Source organism: Paramisgurnus dabryanus, chromosome 14 (genome assembly GCF_030506205.2).
Source record: "Paramisgurnus dabryanus chromosome 14, PD_genome_1.1, whole genome shotgun sequence".
Classification (NCBI taxonomy): domain Eukaryota; kingdom Metazoa; phylum Chordata; class Actinopteri; order Cypriniformes; family Cobitidae; genus Paramisgurnus; species Paramisgurnus dabryanus.
Genome location: NC_133350.1, coordinates 21403676 through 21421331, shown reverse-complemented (window position 1 = coordinate 21421331; position 17656 = coordinate 21403676). Strand labels below are relative to the sequence as shown.

The 17656-nt window shown below is 37.6% G+C and overlaps 1 protein-coding gene across 3 annotated transcripts in view; it reads right to left on the bottom strand.

Annotated features, from left to right (window-relative positions):
- Window positions 1–17656, bottom strand: part of tbl1xr1a (TBL1X/Y related 1a) — an 87249-nt gene that overhangs the window by 6417 nt on the left and 63176 nt on the right. For 2 of the 3 annotated variants that reach the window (XM_065241547.2, XM_065241548.1), the window contains 8 exons: window positions 6994–7096; window positions 6646–6791; window positions 2787–3006; window positions 2111–2243; window positions 1794–1935; window positions 1648–1711; window positions 1457–1554; window positions 1315–1375 (listed from right to left, as the gene is read on the bottom strand). In XM_065241547.2, coding sequence (XP_065097619.1) covers window positions 1315–1375; window positions 1457–1554; window positions 1648–1711; window positions 1794–1935; window positions 2111–2243; window positions 2787–3006; window positions 6646–6791; window positions 6994–7051 — 922 coding nt within the window. In that variant the 5' untranslated portion in view covers window positions 7052–7096. Of the gene's footprint in view, window positions 1–1314; window positions 1376–1456; window positions 1555–1647; window positions 1712–1793; window positions 1936–2110; window positions 2244–2786; window positions 3007–6645; window positions 6860–6993; window positions 7097–17656 lie in introns of all 3 variants that reach the window. The other variant, XM_065241549.1, reaches the window with a different exon arrangement.

Below are 17656 nucleotides of genomic sequence, written 5' to 3'. Positions count from 1 at the left end.
ACCAGAAAGGGAAAACGGGAGAGTGACAGAATAAAAAGAAGGATGAGGATCAATTATATTGGGCCAGCGTTCGCTCGCTGGCGTGAACTAAATAAGGAGGAGGGGGTTCTGACCGATGCTGACTTGGCCCTCATGCTTTTGTACTAGTCAGTAATGTTATAATGCTTGCATTTATAAGTCCTGTCTGGCGCCCGAACAAATTTTTTTTACGTGAATTTTATTGGAGGCTACTTAAAGAGTTTAAAGAGAGACTTGTATCACATGACATTGTGGTGCTGGGGTGGCGTCATGGACCTACGACACTGGTGATCTGGGTTGGATTCCCCTTTAGGGCAATATTTTTTTTTAAATATAAACTTTAACCAAGTGAACACCGTTACGCAATTTTTTTGGCATTTGATGAAAATAAAACCCATGAAATTATATTATGAGACACATGACATGCTGGAAGGCACACTTTGTGACCTAAAGAGTTGTCTTCTTTTCCTTTGCGACAGTGCTGCGGCGCTTGTGGGCTCTAGGGGCGCTAGACGTGAAAAATACATGTCTAGCACCCCCTAGTGGCCAAAAGGTCCATTGTGTGCCTTTAAAGAAGGGGCCCATTGACTTACCATAGTATTTTTCCTACTATAAAAAGTCAATGGACCCCACCTTTAAAGTGGGATACTCCTTTAATTCCACTATGGTAAATATTGAAATAAAGGCTCTTGCGCTGGAATGATCTGCTCTCATATGTTACGATTAAACTAAAACTTCATTACGACTGCCACTAGGGGGCAAAGTCCGACAATCGTGTCTTTAGGTCGTGTGCGGCGGCTTTAGAACGGCCAGGATATTTTCTAATATAACTTGTAGAATTAATTAATATAATGGTGTTTGTCTAAAAATATGATTTACTCATCTTCAAGCCATCATGGATATATCTATGATTTATGAGGTAATTTTCATTTTTGGGTAAACTGTCCCTTTAAAGAATTGGATTCTTATGCTAAACATGCAAATTTCAAAAAACTAGTTGGATGTATAACGGCGCATTTCTTTGCCAAATACACTCCTCCTGGGTTTGTATAAAGTTTTTCCGAGTATGACGTCATAAGTGGCAGAATTCCTTGGAAATATGAAGGATGCAGTACTAATCTATAGGAACTCAATATTAACATATGGAGCAAATAAAACATATTCACCATAGAAATGACCAAACATCTTACTAATGTCTAGTTTACTATGACTGAGCGAACTTTGTACAGCAAGAATCTCGTTCAAAATATCAGTGTAATATTAGTGTGAATAAGAGGAAGTGAAATGTGTATGAACCTGAATGAAATGGGAACTGCTGTTTGGCCTCTCCTGTGTGAGCATCCCAAATGATTGTTGTCTGAAGAAGAGATAAGAAGAATTAAGTGACCTGAACTCATGACAGGCAGCAAAAATCTGATAATATTTCAACCTCTCTCACCTTATCAACACCAGCACTGAGTATGAAGTTTCCTTTTTTGTTCCATTTTAACGCAAATATCGGACCTTTATGTTGACCCAGTGTACTCGCCAGATTACCTGTGAATAAACACAATTATATGTCTGATGAGATGACGCGAAGGAGAGCATGTTAGAGCAGAACGCTACAACATTCAAAACCTGTTCGCTTACCATCTTTTGTCCATATTCTTGCGAAGCCGTCATAAGAGCCTGTGGCTAATAGCGTACCTTCACTCTGACAAACAAAAACAAAACACAGGAAATGTCAGTCCCGAATCGACATAGATGTGAAACAGGAATGTTTTAGCAGAACTCACGTTCCAGTCTAGCGATGTGACGTCTTTGTTGCTGGGCACGTCTTGGCCGCCTTCCCGTATGCAGTGCCTGAGGACGAGCTGTGTGGAGGAGCTGCTGCTGTTTTCACTCAGATTCCAGATCCGTGCCGTGGAATCCCCGGACCTGCGGAGGGTCAGCGGGACTGAATTAAATAACGTCCATTGATTTCTCTCTCTGTGTATTTATCACTCAGAAGAGATGAAGGGCTTAAATGATTTCATGACAGAGAGAGACACTGAGAATTGTATTTAATACAGTATATGTTGTAATGATACAATGTGAATAGAGTGTTACTGACCCAGAGGCGAGCAGATCACTAACTGGGTTCCAGGCACAGATGAAGACCTCTGACTCGTGACCTCTCAGCACCATGGCTTTATTCTGAGGGATCTCTACGTCCACATCCACCTCCATCATGTCTGCATGGTTATCTGCACAGATAGGGGGCCGTGAGGGCACTTATAAAGATTAAAGGGGACATTTCACAAGACTTTTTTAAGATGTACAATAAATCTTTGGTGTCCCCAGAGTACATATGTGAGGTTTTAGCTGATAATGCCATATAGATAATTTATTATAACATGTTAAAATTGCCACTTTGTACGTGTAAGCAAAAATGTTAAATTTTTGGGTGTGTCCTTTAAAAACGCCAATGAGCTGATGAAATGCAAACACTGGTGATTTGTTGAATTTGAAACTCGATTTTGCCTTGCACTAAATGGCAGTGCCGTGGTTGGATAGTGCAGATTAAGGGGAAGTAGTATTATAATATGACATCACAAGGGGAGCCAAATTTCAATGACCTATTTTTGCACTGCTTGCAAAGAATGGTTTACCAAAACTAAGTTTACTGGGTTGTTCTTTTACACATTTTCTAGGTAAATAGAAGCACTGGGGACCCAATTATAGCACTTAAACAAAATATTTTTATGATACGGCCCCTTTAAGTGTTCCAGACACAACATGAGACTCACTAGGTAAGGCGTGAGCACCGTTCTCCTCTCCATTTGCGGTGTTCTCTCCGTTTTTGGCGTTACCCTGCATGTTGGTGCTTGCCGCGGAGGGTGCGGCGGCGGCCTGCTGCTGGGCCAGTTTGTCTCTGTACGCCTGCTGTCGGGTCTGTACAACATCGGGCATCACCGCATCGATCAATGACAGAGACTCAATCGGCCGCCCATCGAACAGTGTGCCATCCTGCGGATAGGAATAAATGTGTGAATGCATGTTGACAGAATTATAAATAACAACAGATCTCAAATAATCAATATTATTACACGGCGCTCTAAAATGCTAGATTTTGATTGGCCAGTCGCAACATTCCAAGGTTTTATTTTTTTGATAAAACGCTCAAAACTAATAACACACGATAATCAGGGTGCTGCAAATCATTTTGACAGGTATAGTTTAATATTACACAAAATTAAATATAAATATGTCTTTTAATAACTTATATAGATCAGTGGTCATATATATGACTGGATTGCGCATAGAATGCTTAACGTAATAGCGTGAGGTGAAGCCAGCGCAGAGCTCGAGCGGCCATCTTGTTATACCCAACCGGCAGAGGGCGTCATTCATAGACATTATATACGTAGACACCTCATGACGTGCTGAAACGCATCAAGCGTCGGCGCCATATTGGATGGGTCTCCTCACTGTACGCTAGCACCAGAGTCAATGGGAGTTAACGGAAAGAAAGCCATACTATGGCCGTATTTTGTGCATCTTACGGTTGCAATAACCGGCGCAGTATTGATTCCAGATCACATGAGATTACATTTCACAAGTAAGATTGAACAATCATTTTGGTTATTTACGTTATTATTTATAATATTATGTCAATGTTCAGCAGGAACTGGTACTCTCTCTCATGATCTCTCGCTGTTTTTTCTTCACATTTGAAGGTTTCCCAGTGATACAGGCATGAGGAGGCAATGGGAAGTTGCTATAAAACAGGAGGGTTTTGTTGTGACAGAGTCGTCAAAGCTCTGTAGCAAAGAGTATAGAAGAACAAGAGGGGAAACTCTGATTCGTTTTTAGCAACAGCCACTAGATGGCGCTTCAGTAGCGCGACCGCCATAGGAATGAAAATTCTCACAGCCAATTCATTCTCAATTCGTTCATATTCAAATTTATTTAATACCTAATTACGTAAAATACCTAATTACGTAAAAATTACATAAACATTGCGTACTAAAGTACTTTTTAAGTAAAAGTAAAAAAAGTAGACGTTTAATGTACTTAAATATAAACCAAAAACTTGAAATTATGAAATGTAGTGGAGTAAAAATTATGATAATATTCTTTGGAATATAAGTTTTCCAAAGAAAAACACTGATAAAATACAGATAATTGAAAATGTACTTTTATGTAGAAAGTAAAATACTTAAGTAGTGTCTGCCTCTGTCAATATGCCATACTTAAAGAGCATAATACAAAGTATTTTAGCATGAAAGCAGTATTTTTTTATGTGTGACAGCGTCCTGTATCATAACTAAATCTCTGCCGCTTATAACAACTCAAACCGTGTGAAAATCCGGTAAACATTAGAGGAGTTATGATTATTCCTTATTAGAAATGAATGCAAGAGAGCGCACTGGAGACCCATCCAAGATGGCGGCCACGCGATACGTCAGCTCCAATAGGCAGCTCAGTCTACGAGGTGTCTACGTATATAATGTCTATGGCGTCATTGACTTCCATTTAAAATCATGATCTAAATTTACCCTCTTTACAGCGTATCAGTAACACAATATACATTTTTAGGAAATGTGTACGTAAATTAATTGTTAATTCTGGTGTTATTTGCAATGTTCATGTTTTAATCGTGCAGGATAATGGATTAAAAAAAAACCTTAAGGTGAGTGTGTCTGCTGCATTCTGTTAATGACACACGTATAAATAAAGTTTTTTTTAAATTCAGCTATACGGTCGGCGTTATTTCTCTAAGTATTAGGTCTCTTGTAAGTTTAGATAACCTAATTACAAAACTAGCAAATTATTGCATGCACAAACGGTTCAAAGCATGATTATTTATTTCGATTTCAGAATGAGCACGTTTGTCATTAATAATAAATATGCTGCGGTCTGTCTGCTGATCTGATACTGTAATGAAGATGAATGTAAAATAACTGATTAAAAAGCAAAATGTACAACTTTCAGTAAATAACTATGTCATTTATATAGATCAGTGTATATGACACTATATTTACAAATGATTAAATCAAATAATGTGGTCGTAACATTTGAATGTCTAATCTTAAAACCGAAAGTAAATGGGTTTTCCTCACTGAAGGTCTGCAATCATTAAAAAATGAGCAAATAAAAATTTCAAATAATATTGAATGCTCCTTACCTTACTTATGAGATAAATAGATGTGTTATAAGCAGGATAACGTACACTCAGCAGGTTGTTATCGTAAAATAAGCCACTTCAGTACGATACAAGATCACATTGTCGGGGCTTATTTCTACAATAACAACCTGCTGCATACTAAGGATGCATAATAATTAATAGTGATTAATCTATAGCAGAATAAAAAATGTTGTTTGCATCATATATGTGTGTGAACGGTGTATAAAAATTATGTATATATAAATATGAACACATGCATGTATAGATTTAAAGGAATACTCTACTCATTTTCAATATTAAACTGCTATTACCTTAACTAAAAAGAGTTGATACATCCCTCTATCATCTTAGTGCGTATACACGTAAGCGCTGGGGCGCGCTGCGACACTTCGATAGCATTTAGCTTAGCCCCATTCATTCAATGGTATCAAACAGAGATAAAGTTAGAAGTGACCAAACACATCAACGTTTTTCCTATTTAAGACGAGTAGTTATACGAGCAAGTTTGGTGGTACAGTACAAAATAAAACGTAGCGTTTTTCTAAGCGGATTTAAAAGAGGAACTATATTGTATGTATGAGGTATGTATCAACTCTTCTTAGTTAAGGTAATAACATAGTTTAATATTGAAAATGGATAGACTATTCCTTTAAGGAAAAAATCTATATTTAGAAATTAATTATTCATATTAATATATAATATAAATTATTAATAAAAATACAAATGTATATACACATGTAATTATTTGCAATTATACATGCATGAGTGCATTTATCTATACAAAGTTATTATACACACATATATGATGTAAACAAAAACTTTTATTCTGCTATAGATTAATTACAATTAATCGTATGCATCCGTGCCTATACATTATCCCTTACTTAACATAAACTGCAGTACATTTTACAAAAATATTAACGTGACATGGATCTCTTTAATGTGTAATGTTTTAAGCTTTTGGGAGCCTAAATATTTCAAAACACTGCAGTTGGCCCAAAAATGTTTATCCTCATTACAAATCAACCAAATTAAATGTAAAATTTTGCTCATTTTTGAAGAAAAAGTAATGCTGTAGCTAATTTGGTACTGCAATGTGTTAGAAGCGTAAAAGGTTGTGGGTTCGATCCCAGGAACACAAATAATGAATGTAAATTGCTTTGCATAAAAGCATCAGCCAATGCATAAATTTGCATGCAACCTTCCCATGTTCCCATGTACCTTCCTAATTGAGCTTAAATTGTCACCAAAATACTAAAAAAAGAGTCTTGAAATATGGAAAGCATTTTTAAAGTTGATAAGCATATTTATGATTGATGTTGCATCTAAAACCTTAATAACACACGATTGTAACTGTTTTGTTTCAGTTACAGGCCCTACAATTTGATCAAAATAATAATCAAATAGGCAAATGTAGTAATGAATAATTAAAAGGTCTTTGCCTAATGCATATCCTTCGGTTAAAGTCCTGTTCTCACCTCATTAATGCTGACTTCAGCTTCTACATACTGCAGGCCCTTCTGAATGATGGAGATCAGTGCAGCAGGGGGCACTAAGGCGCCGTTGATGTTGGACTGACTGATGTGGCTCTCGATGCCGAATGTGAAGGCCGAGTGGGAAAACCCTGCCAGAGGGAATGATAAACACTTCAGTGTGACGCTTGCCGGCATCAGCTTTCTCTCCGGCTCTTGGCTACGTAGAGGGTTTAATGGGTGCTTCTTAAACGACAGTCTGAATGTGTGAATATCTGTACTGTTTTATTGTGCTAAATACAGATTATTACCACCCCAAAACTCTTTCGTTACCGGTTTGTAAGAGGTACCTACCTGACTCCTGCAGGTATCTATACACCAGGAAGTTGACCTCATCGCTGCTAATACTCATCTTCACACTTGCTTACACCATGAGGTCAGCAAACAGGACACAAGCCTGAGAAATAAAGGAAGATCACATCAGAATGATGACACTGGAAGAGTTATGGATATTGTAAGGCTTTCTTTTCTGCCCTCAGGGGACCTGAGAGAGAGCAGTCTAGTGCAGAAAAAAGTATTTTTACAGTGCAGTAAGGGGGTAAAAGCTCTCTTTGTCAGCAGAAACCTGAGTGTGTATTATGCTGCCAGAGGTTACCAAGGGCTTCACTGCCCAGCACGGCTGAATAACAAGTTGTAGTACCAATTGTGACCATTAAACTGTGGTGGCGCTGTTGCACCAAAACTCTAAAGCAGGCAGCTGCATCTGCCACTAAAATGTTTACATGAGGGATACTACCAAATATTTCTGTTTGCAGTTTTAAGGATTGGCATTTTGGATTTATGGATTTGTCTCTGCCAGAATGTCAGATCACACCTACAGATTTTTACTTAATACATTTTCTTGAAATGAAATGAAAACTGACCTACATTTGACAATGAGTATCATATCTATACAATCAATACTGAGGTTTAAAATTTAGGAATGATACATTTTCTCGGCTATGCGACACTACTAAAACAATACAATCGGGCTCATACAGCAACCAATGGTGCAAGTTTGGGGTGGGGCTACCTTTTTGAGAGATGGGAAGAAGTTACTATTTCCGTAATCCTGCTTTGGATAATTACACACTTTATCTTTCCAGAACATCAAAATGTTTGCTCAGCATTGGACGCCGTCATATTTTCAGTTCCACGTTGAAACCACAAGTGGGCTAATTCTGAAAAGTGACCCATTTCCCCACAGCCCTAAACAGCCATTCCAGATCACATCCTCATTCCTTACGGACAGAGAAGTGAGCTGGAAAATGTTTCCCCCATTAGAGAACAAAAGGAACTGCCATTTGTATTCATAATATGTGGTTTGCTTGCAAAAGGGACGGTTTTTGACTTTGACCTTGTCCTCGAGAGGTGAGGTTTTGGTCTATTTCGAGAGGGTGTTGCAAAATTGATGCAACACCTCTGTGCTTCTCTTCCTTAACTGCAGCGTGTTTTGAGTAACATTAAGCCTACCGAGGAAGACTCGATCAGCTGGTGAAATTTTTCCAAAACGTGGGAGTTGTCTGCCTAACATTCCTTTTATAAAATATGCAAAGGTATGCAAATTGGTACATCATCAAAAGGCAGTGTCAAGGCCAATCAGATAACAAAGATACTGCAGCGTCCAATCAAATCAGGCGAAACGGTGCCACCAAATCGATGCGTTTTATCTCACGCCATAGCCAAATTAAATCCCTGCAACAGTGCAGAGCGCTCATCTATATTATTGAGCCACCGAATCAATAGCCGAGAGGACTGCTACTATCCAATAAATCACCCGTGTTCTTTCCGACCACCTCGTCTATAAAGCAAAGCAGGGAACTCCAGGCATTTACAGTCAGCAACATTAGTTTAAGAAACCAGTGGTGGGGGAAATCCCTGCGAGATGTGACACAGAAAGAGCTTTTAACCAAACGGGTCAAGGCAAAGAGAGACCTCCGCGAGATACATTGCCACCCGTGGCTCATAAATCGTCCTCAGGAATGCAAATATCAGGAAGTGTCCTCTGCCTGGGATGCCGTTTTGGTGTGCTGGAAGATACTTAGCGTGTAGTGTAATCTTTATTGTGTAATCAAAAGCAGCATGGGTTGTGTAACAGTGAAACACATGAGGGAAGGGTGAGAGAGTTTGTTCTGTATTATTTAAGGTGGGGTAGGGAGAGGAAACACCAAATGATTAATCCTATTTTAACTGAAATCATGATTTGAAATGGTGTGATTTCAAACTGTGAATACTTCTTTAAAACATGGAATATCAAATATGATAAAGACGGTTTCATCGGACGCACGTGCTGTGATGCGATACACGTTTGGTCCGAACTTTACTTCCGGTTTCTGTTTGTTTAATGGTCTGACTAGGTTGCTAAACTGAACTCTTGAACAAATACCTCGTCGAAAATTACAAATGTTTTGGTTTCCTAGGTAATCTACATATTGTTTATTTAGCTTGTTATATAAATAAACTACGTTTAAAGTACCTTGTTGTTATTTATTCTTAGCAGAGTTTACCAGAAGTTACGTGTTGACCACGAAAGCCGCTTATTTATGTTGTTACCTCTGAAACCGTCTATACATAGAGTGCTAGGGTCTAAAGTAACACACAATACAAAGTTTGACTAGGTACCCAAATGCTAGTTCACACCAGTCCAACAAATGGCAAGAAACTCCATACGATTCATTACAAACCACTGCCATGATGATGAGTAGGGTTGGGTATCGATTCAGATGTTCCAGATAGATTCGATTTCGATTCACAAGCTATCGATTCGATTCCGATTCTCGATTAAATTTTCGATTCTGGTTCTCATGTAGGTTTTTATACTCGATTCTCGATTCAACTCAATGAATATAGATTTAATACACATACTATATTAATAAAAAAGAACACTGAACAGCAGTTTACAAGTGGGTAATTAATAAAAAGAAATTAAAAGCCACAACACGTCTTCTTTGCGAAATCTAAAATGCTTCCATTCCTCCGTTCAATGTTTGCGGAAATAAATATGAAAAAAAAATCAATTCAGCTCTTTGAGAATCGATTTTTAATCAACCATGTTTTAAAAAACGATTAATCGAAAAATCGATTTTTTTGCCCAGCCCTAATGATGAGGTAAGCATCCCTGCCAACTGCATAGAAACACATGTGCACAAGTGCAGCATTGAAGCTGGAGGAACTTTAGACTACCAAACCAAAGCACTTAAGTACTTTAAGGAGAACCTTAGTTAACTTCACCTGATTTGAAGTCAACTGCCAATGTCGTTTTTTCAATGACGTACATCTTGACATGGGAATATCCGAATGGTTCGCTTACATTGTGGATGCAAATGCATACATCAGATTCATATCAGATTTTTTCCACATATCAATGAGGCCTAAAACTGATCTGAGAATATTGGAATCTATGGACTCTTTTTTTCCTGCTTGGACGTTAATGGGTCCTATGATCTGTGCCACATATGAGAAAAAAATTGAAATTGAGTTAATTCAAACTTAAAGTGTAATTGCGGCTTAAAGTGTTCGCTTTGACATTTTGTGTACGATTATATGTTGGATGATTATATATGATTAGGGATGCAACGATAATAGATTTTGATGGTACGGTTATAGTCTGATAAATAATCACGGTTGTACGGTTATTACGGACTCATTTATTTTACAACATTAATGTAAAAAAATCACATTGATAAATTTTTGAACAACTGCTAAATTCTTTTGTATTTTCAGTTTGTGTATTTTTTGTCCAATTCTTGGACAAATGATAATAATAATAACCTAGCAGGCTTTGACTTAAACAGTATAGGTGCCTTTTGAAACCTGTAGGCTATTCATTTTAATGATCTTTGGAATAAATGTAATTTTATATTTGGACTGAATAAATGTATATTATTTTGATTTGTTTAAAGTATTAGTAAAATGATAAGAGCCTCTCAAAACGAATAATAACACAGGGTCATCCTGGACTGGGTACTGCGAGTCATTTTGGACTGGCAGCATTAACGTGTTAACTCATGCTATTAATTCATAAATCATTAACGCGTTAAAATAATTCAATGTTATTAAATGCAGTCAGACCACCAGGAGCCCCGCCCGGATTTGATCCCCGAGGAGGAGGTTTTTAATGCTGCACAGACCGATTGGAGTGTGGCTCTTTCACGCACCCGTGCAGGCACGCACGCACACACACACACACACACACACACACACACACACACACACACACCCACACACCCACACACACACACGAACAACCAAGAGACGTGTCACGCGCACATATTCTTTTGAATGCGGAGCTTTGTCATACAGTGCGCTAACGAGCATGTCGCATGCCGCACGCGCCTCTTGGTGGTTCGTGGATCTGGTTTGTGTATGCGTGCGTGAAACAAAAACACGCGGTGTAGCGAAGGCTTTACGGTTACTTAACCGTGACATTTAAAAGCGCGGTTAATAGTGAAACCGGTTAATCGTTGCATCCCTATATATGATAATATTATTTGATACGACTATAAAAATTAAACATTAAAAATCTTAGTAAAAAATAGAAAGGCACTGCAAAAAGATTTCGGCAAAGCTCTTTAGTCATTTCCCTCAAACAAAACATCCCATCAATGTCATAAAAATGCAAGGGAACAAAAAAGCTACTTGTGTAAAATTATTGAAGTGTAAAGTTATTAATTTCAACTTAGATATATATGCGGTAACTGCACTTAAAATATAACAGTGTTTAATGAAGATGCTCATTAGTTATTATTTAATGCGAAGATCATTATTAAGGGTTTTTAAAGTCATTAAAAAATGCTAAATTAAAGCTTTATTTGAAAAACATTTATAGCTTTTTAACAGTAGTGTTAGTAAACTGTATTGTTTCATCATTTTAGTGATGAAACGTTTGAAATTATGTTTGGTCTTTCTTTGATGCAATCTACACAAACCACCATAAACCTGTGGCTCTCAAAAAATTCAGTCGCAATTTGAAGTCAAGCTGCCCTAAAACGGTTTTGGTTAAAGGCGGAACAGGCGGCTATTGTGTTACAGGCAGATAACGGGCAAAGCAGAAAGATGCAAATTTGGCATTAGGAAATATATTTGATTAAAGGCCACACAGAGGGGAGTCTGCAAAGCTAAAGGAAACACACCACAAGGCTAAAATCGCTACAAAGTCACCTCATCATAATTTCACTGTGTATAATCATTGATATCCATTACCCACAATGCAATTTACCACTGTTAAGGACAATAGAAGTCAATGGAGAAGGTTTTGACAGTAAATGCTGAAGTATGGCCCACTTTTTATGCCTACAGGAGGGTCCAGTGGGTTCAAATTTGGTCATCAGAAGAATGTGCACGTACTGTACGCGCAACGCCAGTTTTTGGAACCCCGCTTACCTTATACGCATACTCACATAGGTATAAATTTTAAATAAGAAAAATGTCAAAGCTCTTTGGTTATTTTTAGCGCGATGCTAATGGTCTAATCAGATTCAATGAATAATGTTAAGCTATGCTAAAAGTGGTACCGCCAGACCCCGAGCTCAGCTGAATGGATTCCAAAACGGTAAAAATCAAATGTTTAACTTTAGAGGAGCTGGAAAAGGAGTGTATTTTCAAAAAAAGTGGAATGTCCCTTTAAAATGGAAGTTATAAATCGCCCTGTCAAAACACATCGTTTATAAAAATGTATTAAGGCTAATTTGTCTTCATGTACACACACAGTTTATAAGATTCCCATAATCAGCATTACTATGAAAAAGCATTCTCATGAAAACCAGTCATCTCTGGTAATGCTACTGTTTGACAGAATACATCTGAGACAAGATACAAAAGATCTTTAGAATATTCCCATTTCTTATGAAAACAAAGAACTTTGGTGACAATAAAGGGGAGAAACAGGAGAAACAATTAGCAACCCCAGCCGCAGCCCGTGACTGCTCTCCTGACTTCACTGTTAGCTCCCAGGTTTATAGAGGAAGACTGTGAAAGCTCTCCTTTGTCTGATACACTTAGTCTGTGAACCCTTATTTGTGCCTTGACTGTAATGGCACTGAATTACATTGACAGAATAAGCTTCAAACAAGCTGTGACAGCACAGTCACGAGTGAGGTGTAAAAACAGAGCATTAGCATTACCTGACACAGCCTTTCATTATCCTATGGGTTTATGCAGGATTCAGCCATATAGTTTTTACCATATGTTTATAAGATAAAAGTTGATTATTATTTACTCATTCACCTCATGTAAACTGTGTGTATAGTTTGTACATCAGTACAGTTTGTATAGAAGTGCTCTCATTTCTTTCTTGTTTTTTTTTTTGCTTTCTAAAAGTAGCAGTAGAAACTTCAGAGGTTAACAAACTGCTAACCAACAGTGCGTGTGTAATTCAGCTGCATAATAAGCCACTTACAAACATACTAGTCCTTTAAATACAGCAGGAGAAAAGCAAACCTCAATGGACGGATATAGCTTGGGTCTGTAAGTACCACAGCTCTCTCTATAATTCAACAGAAGACCAAACATTATTCTACAAAATGACGCAAATAGTTTCCCTCCATTATTTGAAATGACACAATTGTCCATTTGTAATGTGATGTAAGCTAGCAGGTAACACACAAGCATTCAACATGCTGAGCTTTGATCCTTATGTGGGAAATGTCATTTTGCCATCTACTTTGTCATGAATGAAAGTGGCTAGTTTGGAGCCATTTTAACATTTGGTTGCTTAAGATGAAACTGCATCATTACAGTAGCTTACCCAGCTGTCTTACTAAAGCCTTGCTTGCTTTCTGAATTTCACAGAGATTGAGAAAAAAAATCATCTGTGCCAAACTTTTAATTGCTATGCACTTAATGCTTGCCTGTTTCCCTTAGTTTAAAATGCTAAATGATACACATGTACTGCACTAGATGTTAACAGAACAACATTTTCTGGTGACACACGCCACGAGAAATGTAAAATGCACTTTCCATAAACATCTTGTCCAATCTCAAAAAGGTAATATAATCAAATGCACCAGACTGCAGACTGCAATAAAAAAAATGCAATTAAATTCATATATTTGGTGATATTACCAAGCCCTCAATTAATAGACTGAAGATTTTTGTCTTGCTTATGTAACTCTCTTAGGGACCGTTTACACAATAACGATTGCAAGTGTAAATGGGAACGCTTTCCTGCGTTTTGGCTGTTCGATTACACATCAACAGCATTTTGGGGTCCTAAAAAGATATATCTTTTTAAGGTGGGTTTAAAAGTGCACGTTTTTGATGATAATGCCTTGTCTTCTCCAGGTAAACTATACGTAAATGTTAATGTGTCATAACGGTGACGTCATGCGTATGTGTTAATTTGCGAGTATAACCAAAAAACAATGGTGGCCTACAGTACTGTGCTTGTGCTGCTCAAGACACAGAGTTTATAAACGCTTCTCCAACAAAGATTGCATGTTGTTGCTTTATAATCCAAGGACACTTGTTATTAGGGCTGCAAAATTACGTGAAAAACAAGTCTGGATTACAATAAGAGGTGAGGCATTTGGATAATCGCCAAAAGCCTCAGTTACAGCGGTCAATTTGTGCTCATTTCTGTATGTTTCGGCAGTATGTTTTGGCACCAAACACCGTGGGGAATAGGGCTGGGTATTGATTCAGATGTTCCAGATTGATTAGATTTCGATTCAGATTCTTGGATCGATTTTTATGCTCGATTCTCGATTCGAGTCAATGAATATAGATTAAATACCAATACTATATTTATAAAAAAGAACAATGAACATAAGTTTACAAGTGGGTAATTAATAAACAAAAAATAAGAGCCACAAACCTGTACATTAAACTCTTATTTTAGGTACACTTGGGTACATTAAAACAGAACCCATCTATAATTTTCAAATGCATACAATTATGTTAAATACAATTTAATTTTGATGCAAGATGAAAAATGTATGCTGAAAAAAGTCAGAACAGTCGCATTCCTTGATCAAATAGGAACAGGTTATTTCATAAAAAAAAGATTTGTGGCCTTTGAGAATCAATTTTGAATTCGACCACGTTTAAAAAAAAACGATTAATCGGGAAAAAATTTTTTTGCCCAGCCCTAGTGGTGAATCAGAGATTTTAAAATTTGACTTGATTTTAATGGTGGATTTTTTACTAACAACAAACTCCCATTATTATTTGTGATGTACATTATATTATTTTGTTTTGGACGTCTAGAATTTACCATGCAGCTACTTCACATTAAGATAAAAAACATTTTAAAACTTCAATTTAAAATCTATAATTTCAATTCCCATATCAAAGTGAATAATCTGCAATTTTTTTTTTCATAAACATGAAGCCCTACTTGTTATACTAAACCTAACTCATTATCTATCTAAACCAAACTGCTCAATGTTTTCACTGTCTTGATTGTTTGTATTTATAGCTCTGTAGACAAATGCATATGCGCGCATGCTAGCAGTGATTCTTTAGGTAAGGTAAAATTACCATCTACTGGCTTGGCATACTTAATACAGCAGATTAAGTCATGTTCGCGGATCCATGTAAACGCAGATCGTTTTAACAGTGTTGTTGTGTGTACATGAAGCTTTTCATAAATGCAAAGGAAAAACTTTTAATTTTATATAGCCTTGTATTTTCTTGTTAGAAAGACATGCTCAGTCAAACGATAATACGCAAATCTCTCTCTTTCTGAGTGAGCTCATTTGCATGTGTAAGACTAAGTTTACACCTTCTATTAAATGTGGAAGTGGTCAAGGCTAAATATATAAAGTATTGTTCAGCACAGTCTAAACTTCGAAACAAAAATGTATGAGTCCAACACTGACTGCATTTATAATTGTAATGGTAATCTGTCCTAAACCTTCTCAGACAAAAGTTAAGGACAACCTAAACACTGTCAACAATTTACTTAAACCTATTTACTTTGCATCTAATGTGCAACTCTGAACAAAAATAACCAGCCAACGCATGCGGTCCCAACCCATAATTCAGAACATTTCTTGTGGCAGATGACATATTGGGCTGATCATAGAAAGAGAGTAATGTTTTTAAAGCTTTCCAGAGTCAGTTAACATTGCTTGAACTGCTTGGAATGTTATCATTGGCTTACTCAAAGTTAAAATTATGTAAATTTTGTAAATGTTAAAATAGCATTTCCTTTCAGTTAAATATGCAGATCTAACTATAAAGGATTGAGTGCCTTTACCTTTGAATGTGTGTATAAGGTACTCTGGTACTTTCAGCTTTTTATACACAACTCCCTTGACAACAGTGAACTTGATCCTCTAAAACCTTTGAGGGCCTCAGTGAACAATGAGTCTCCTGGAGAGCCTGTGCTCTTGTGTAACACTGACCGTTGGGTGCACATTCCTCAAGAAACTCTTCACAGTCGGCGCTCCTCTTCCACCAATTACATTCAACAGAAAGTATTACCAAAGCAAAAGCATTTAAATTGTTCTCAAGAGTGCTCTGAATTCTGGGTGAATACATCTGACCTGATTTTCAAGCGTCTATAGAAAGACAAACAGCTTGGTTCCCACTTTACTGTGCATAATGTAAATTATTACTCTCATAATGCTTCTATAGCTCAATTGGTAGAGCACTGCATTAGCAGCGCAAGGGTTGTGAGTTTGATTCCCAGGAAACAAACATACTCCTAAAATGTATAGCTTAAATGCACAATAGGTTGAATAAAAGTGCCTGGCAAATGCACAACCTAAATAATTCACAATGTACAGCACATTTTATTTGACGTGAAAAGGCTGCAATTTATGAAAGTGCAGTCTGTTCAATATATTGTGCACTTTCAACAAATAAAAAGTATTTCATTGAAAAAACTACTCCACGCAGTGTTGTAGTCCAGCCCAACCCGAGTCCGAGTCAAGATAAACCTGTAGGAGGACTATGTCTTTACTCTGCCTTAACACTTGATCTCTGGTTTTGACTCGAGTAGGACTTTACTACAAAACTAAGGGGCGGGACACACCAAAGCTTTTTAACGCGGCTAAAAACGCCTGGAGGATGCCGAATGCCTGCTGTTTTTTCAGCTGAGCGCAAGTTTTCTTTAGCTGGGCACTTTGGTAGCTATGAAACTTGAGCTGTGGGTAGGTTGGTTGTTGTGATATTTAACAGGGCTCGCAAAATTTCAAAATCCCTGGTAGCCCTTCGGGCAGGCACTTTTCTGTTTTTCTTACGTGATGATAGTAATGACTGACAGGACGAAGTTGGAGGATTTGCCCAACAAATTCATGACAAATCAGTACGGATTGCTTCCTGTACTGCGGCTTCGCACGATCGCAAAAGTGAAAGTAAAACTCGAGCGCGCGCTCAAACGCAATTTAAATACCCAATGCCTGAATTTCATACATCATTACCCATCTAAATCTAATGACTGTGATTGGAAGGCCGTGTGAGAAGTGACATTGACGAGCGGAGCTTTCCACCCAAAGTTGAATCTCTTTCAACTCCTGGCGCTCAGAGCGGCGTCTTTCAGCACGGAAAAAAAAACGCTAACTGCTGGCTTATTTGAAAAACGCAGAGTTTCCTTTGGAAACAATTGAAAACATGCACCGGCCGGAGGCGTAAAAGCTTTGGTGTGCACGTCCCCTAACTCCACCAAATATAAAGTTTGCTCCTGACTGACCTACTGTCTTTTCCAGTGTAAAGCCTTTGGCAAATACACACAACCATACAAAGTCGCATCAAAAATTCTATAAAATCAAGACAATGGTGCCATTTTCTTCCTCTTTTCAAGGCAACTATGTAACATTACTTCTACCAGTCGCTTTAAAAAAATCAGCATACGGCTCGAATTACCACGTCAACATCTAACAATCGGGTCAAGTTTAAAAGCAAAGCAGCCCAATCAATCGGACAGGAACAATGACCGCTGCTTATTGAATGCCTCACACTAGCAAGCGCTGTCATAAGCGATTAAGACAGATGCTGGGCTAAACTATCTATGATGCAACCTTCCCTCCGTAGG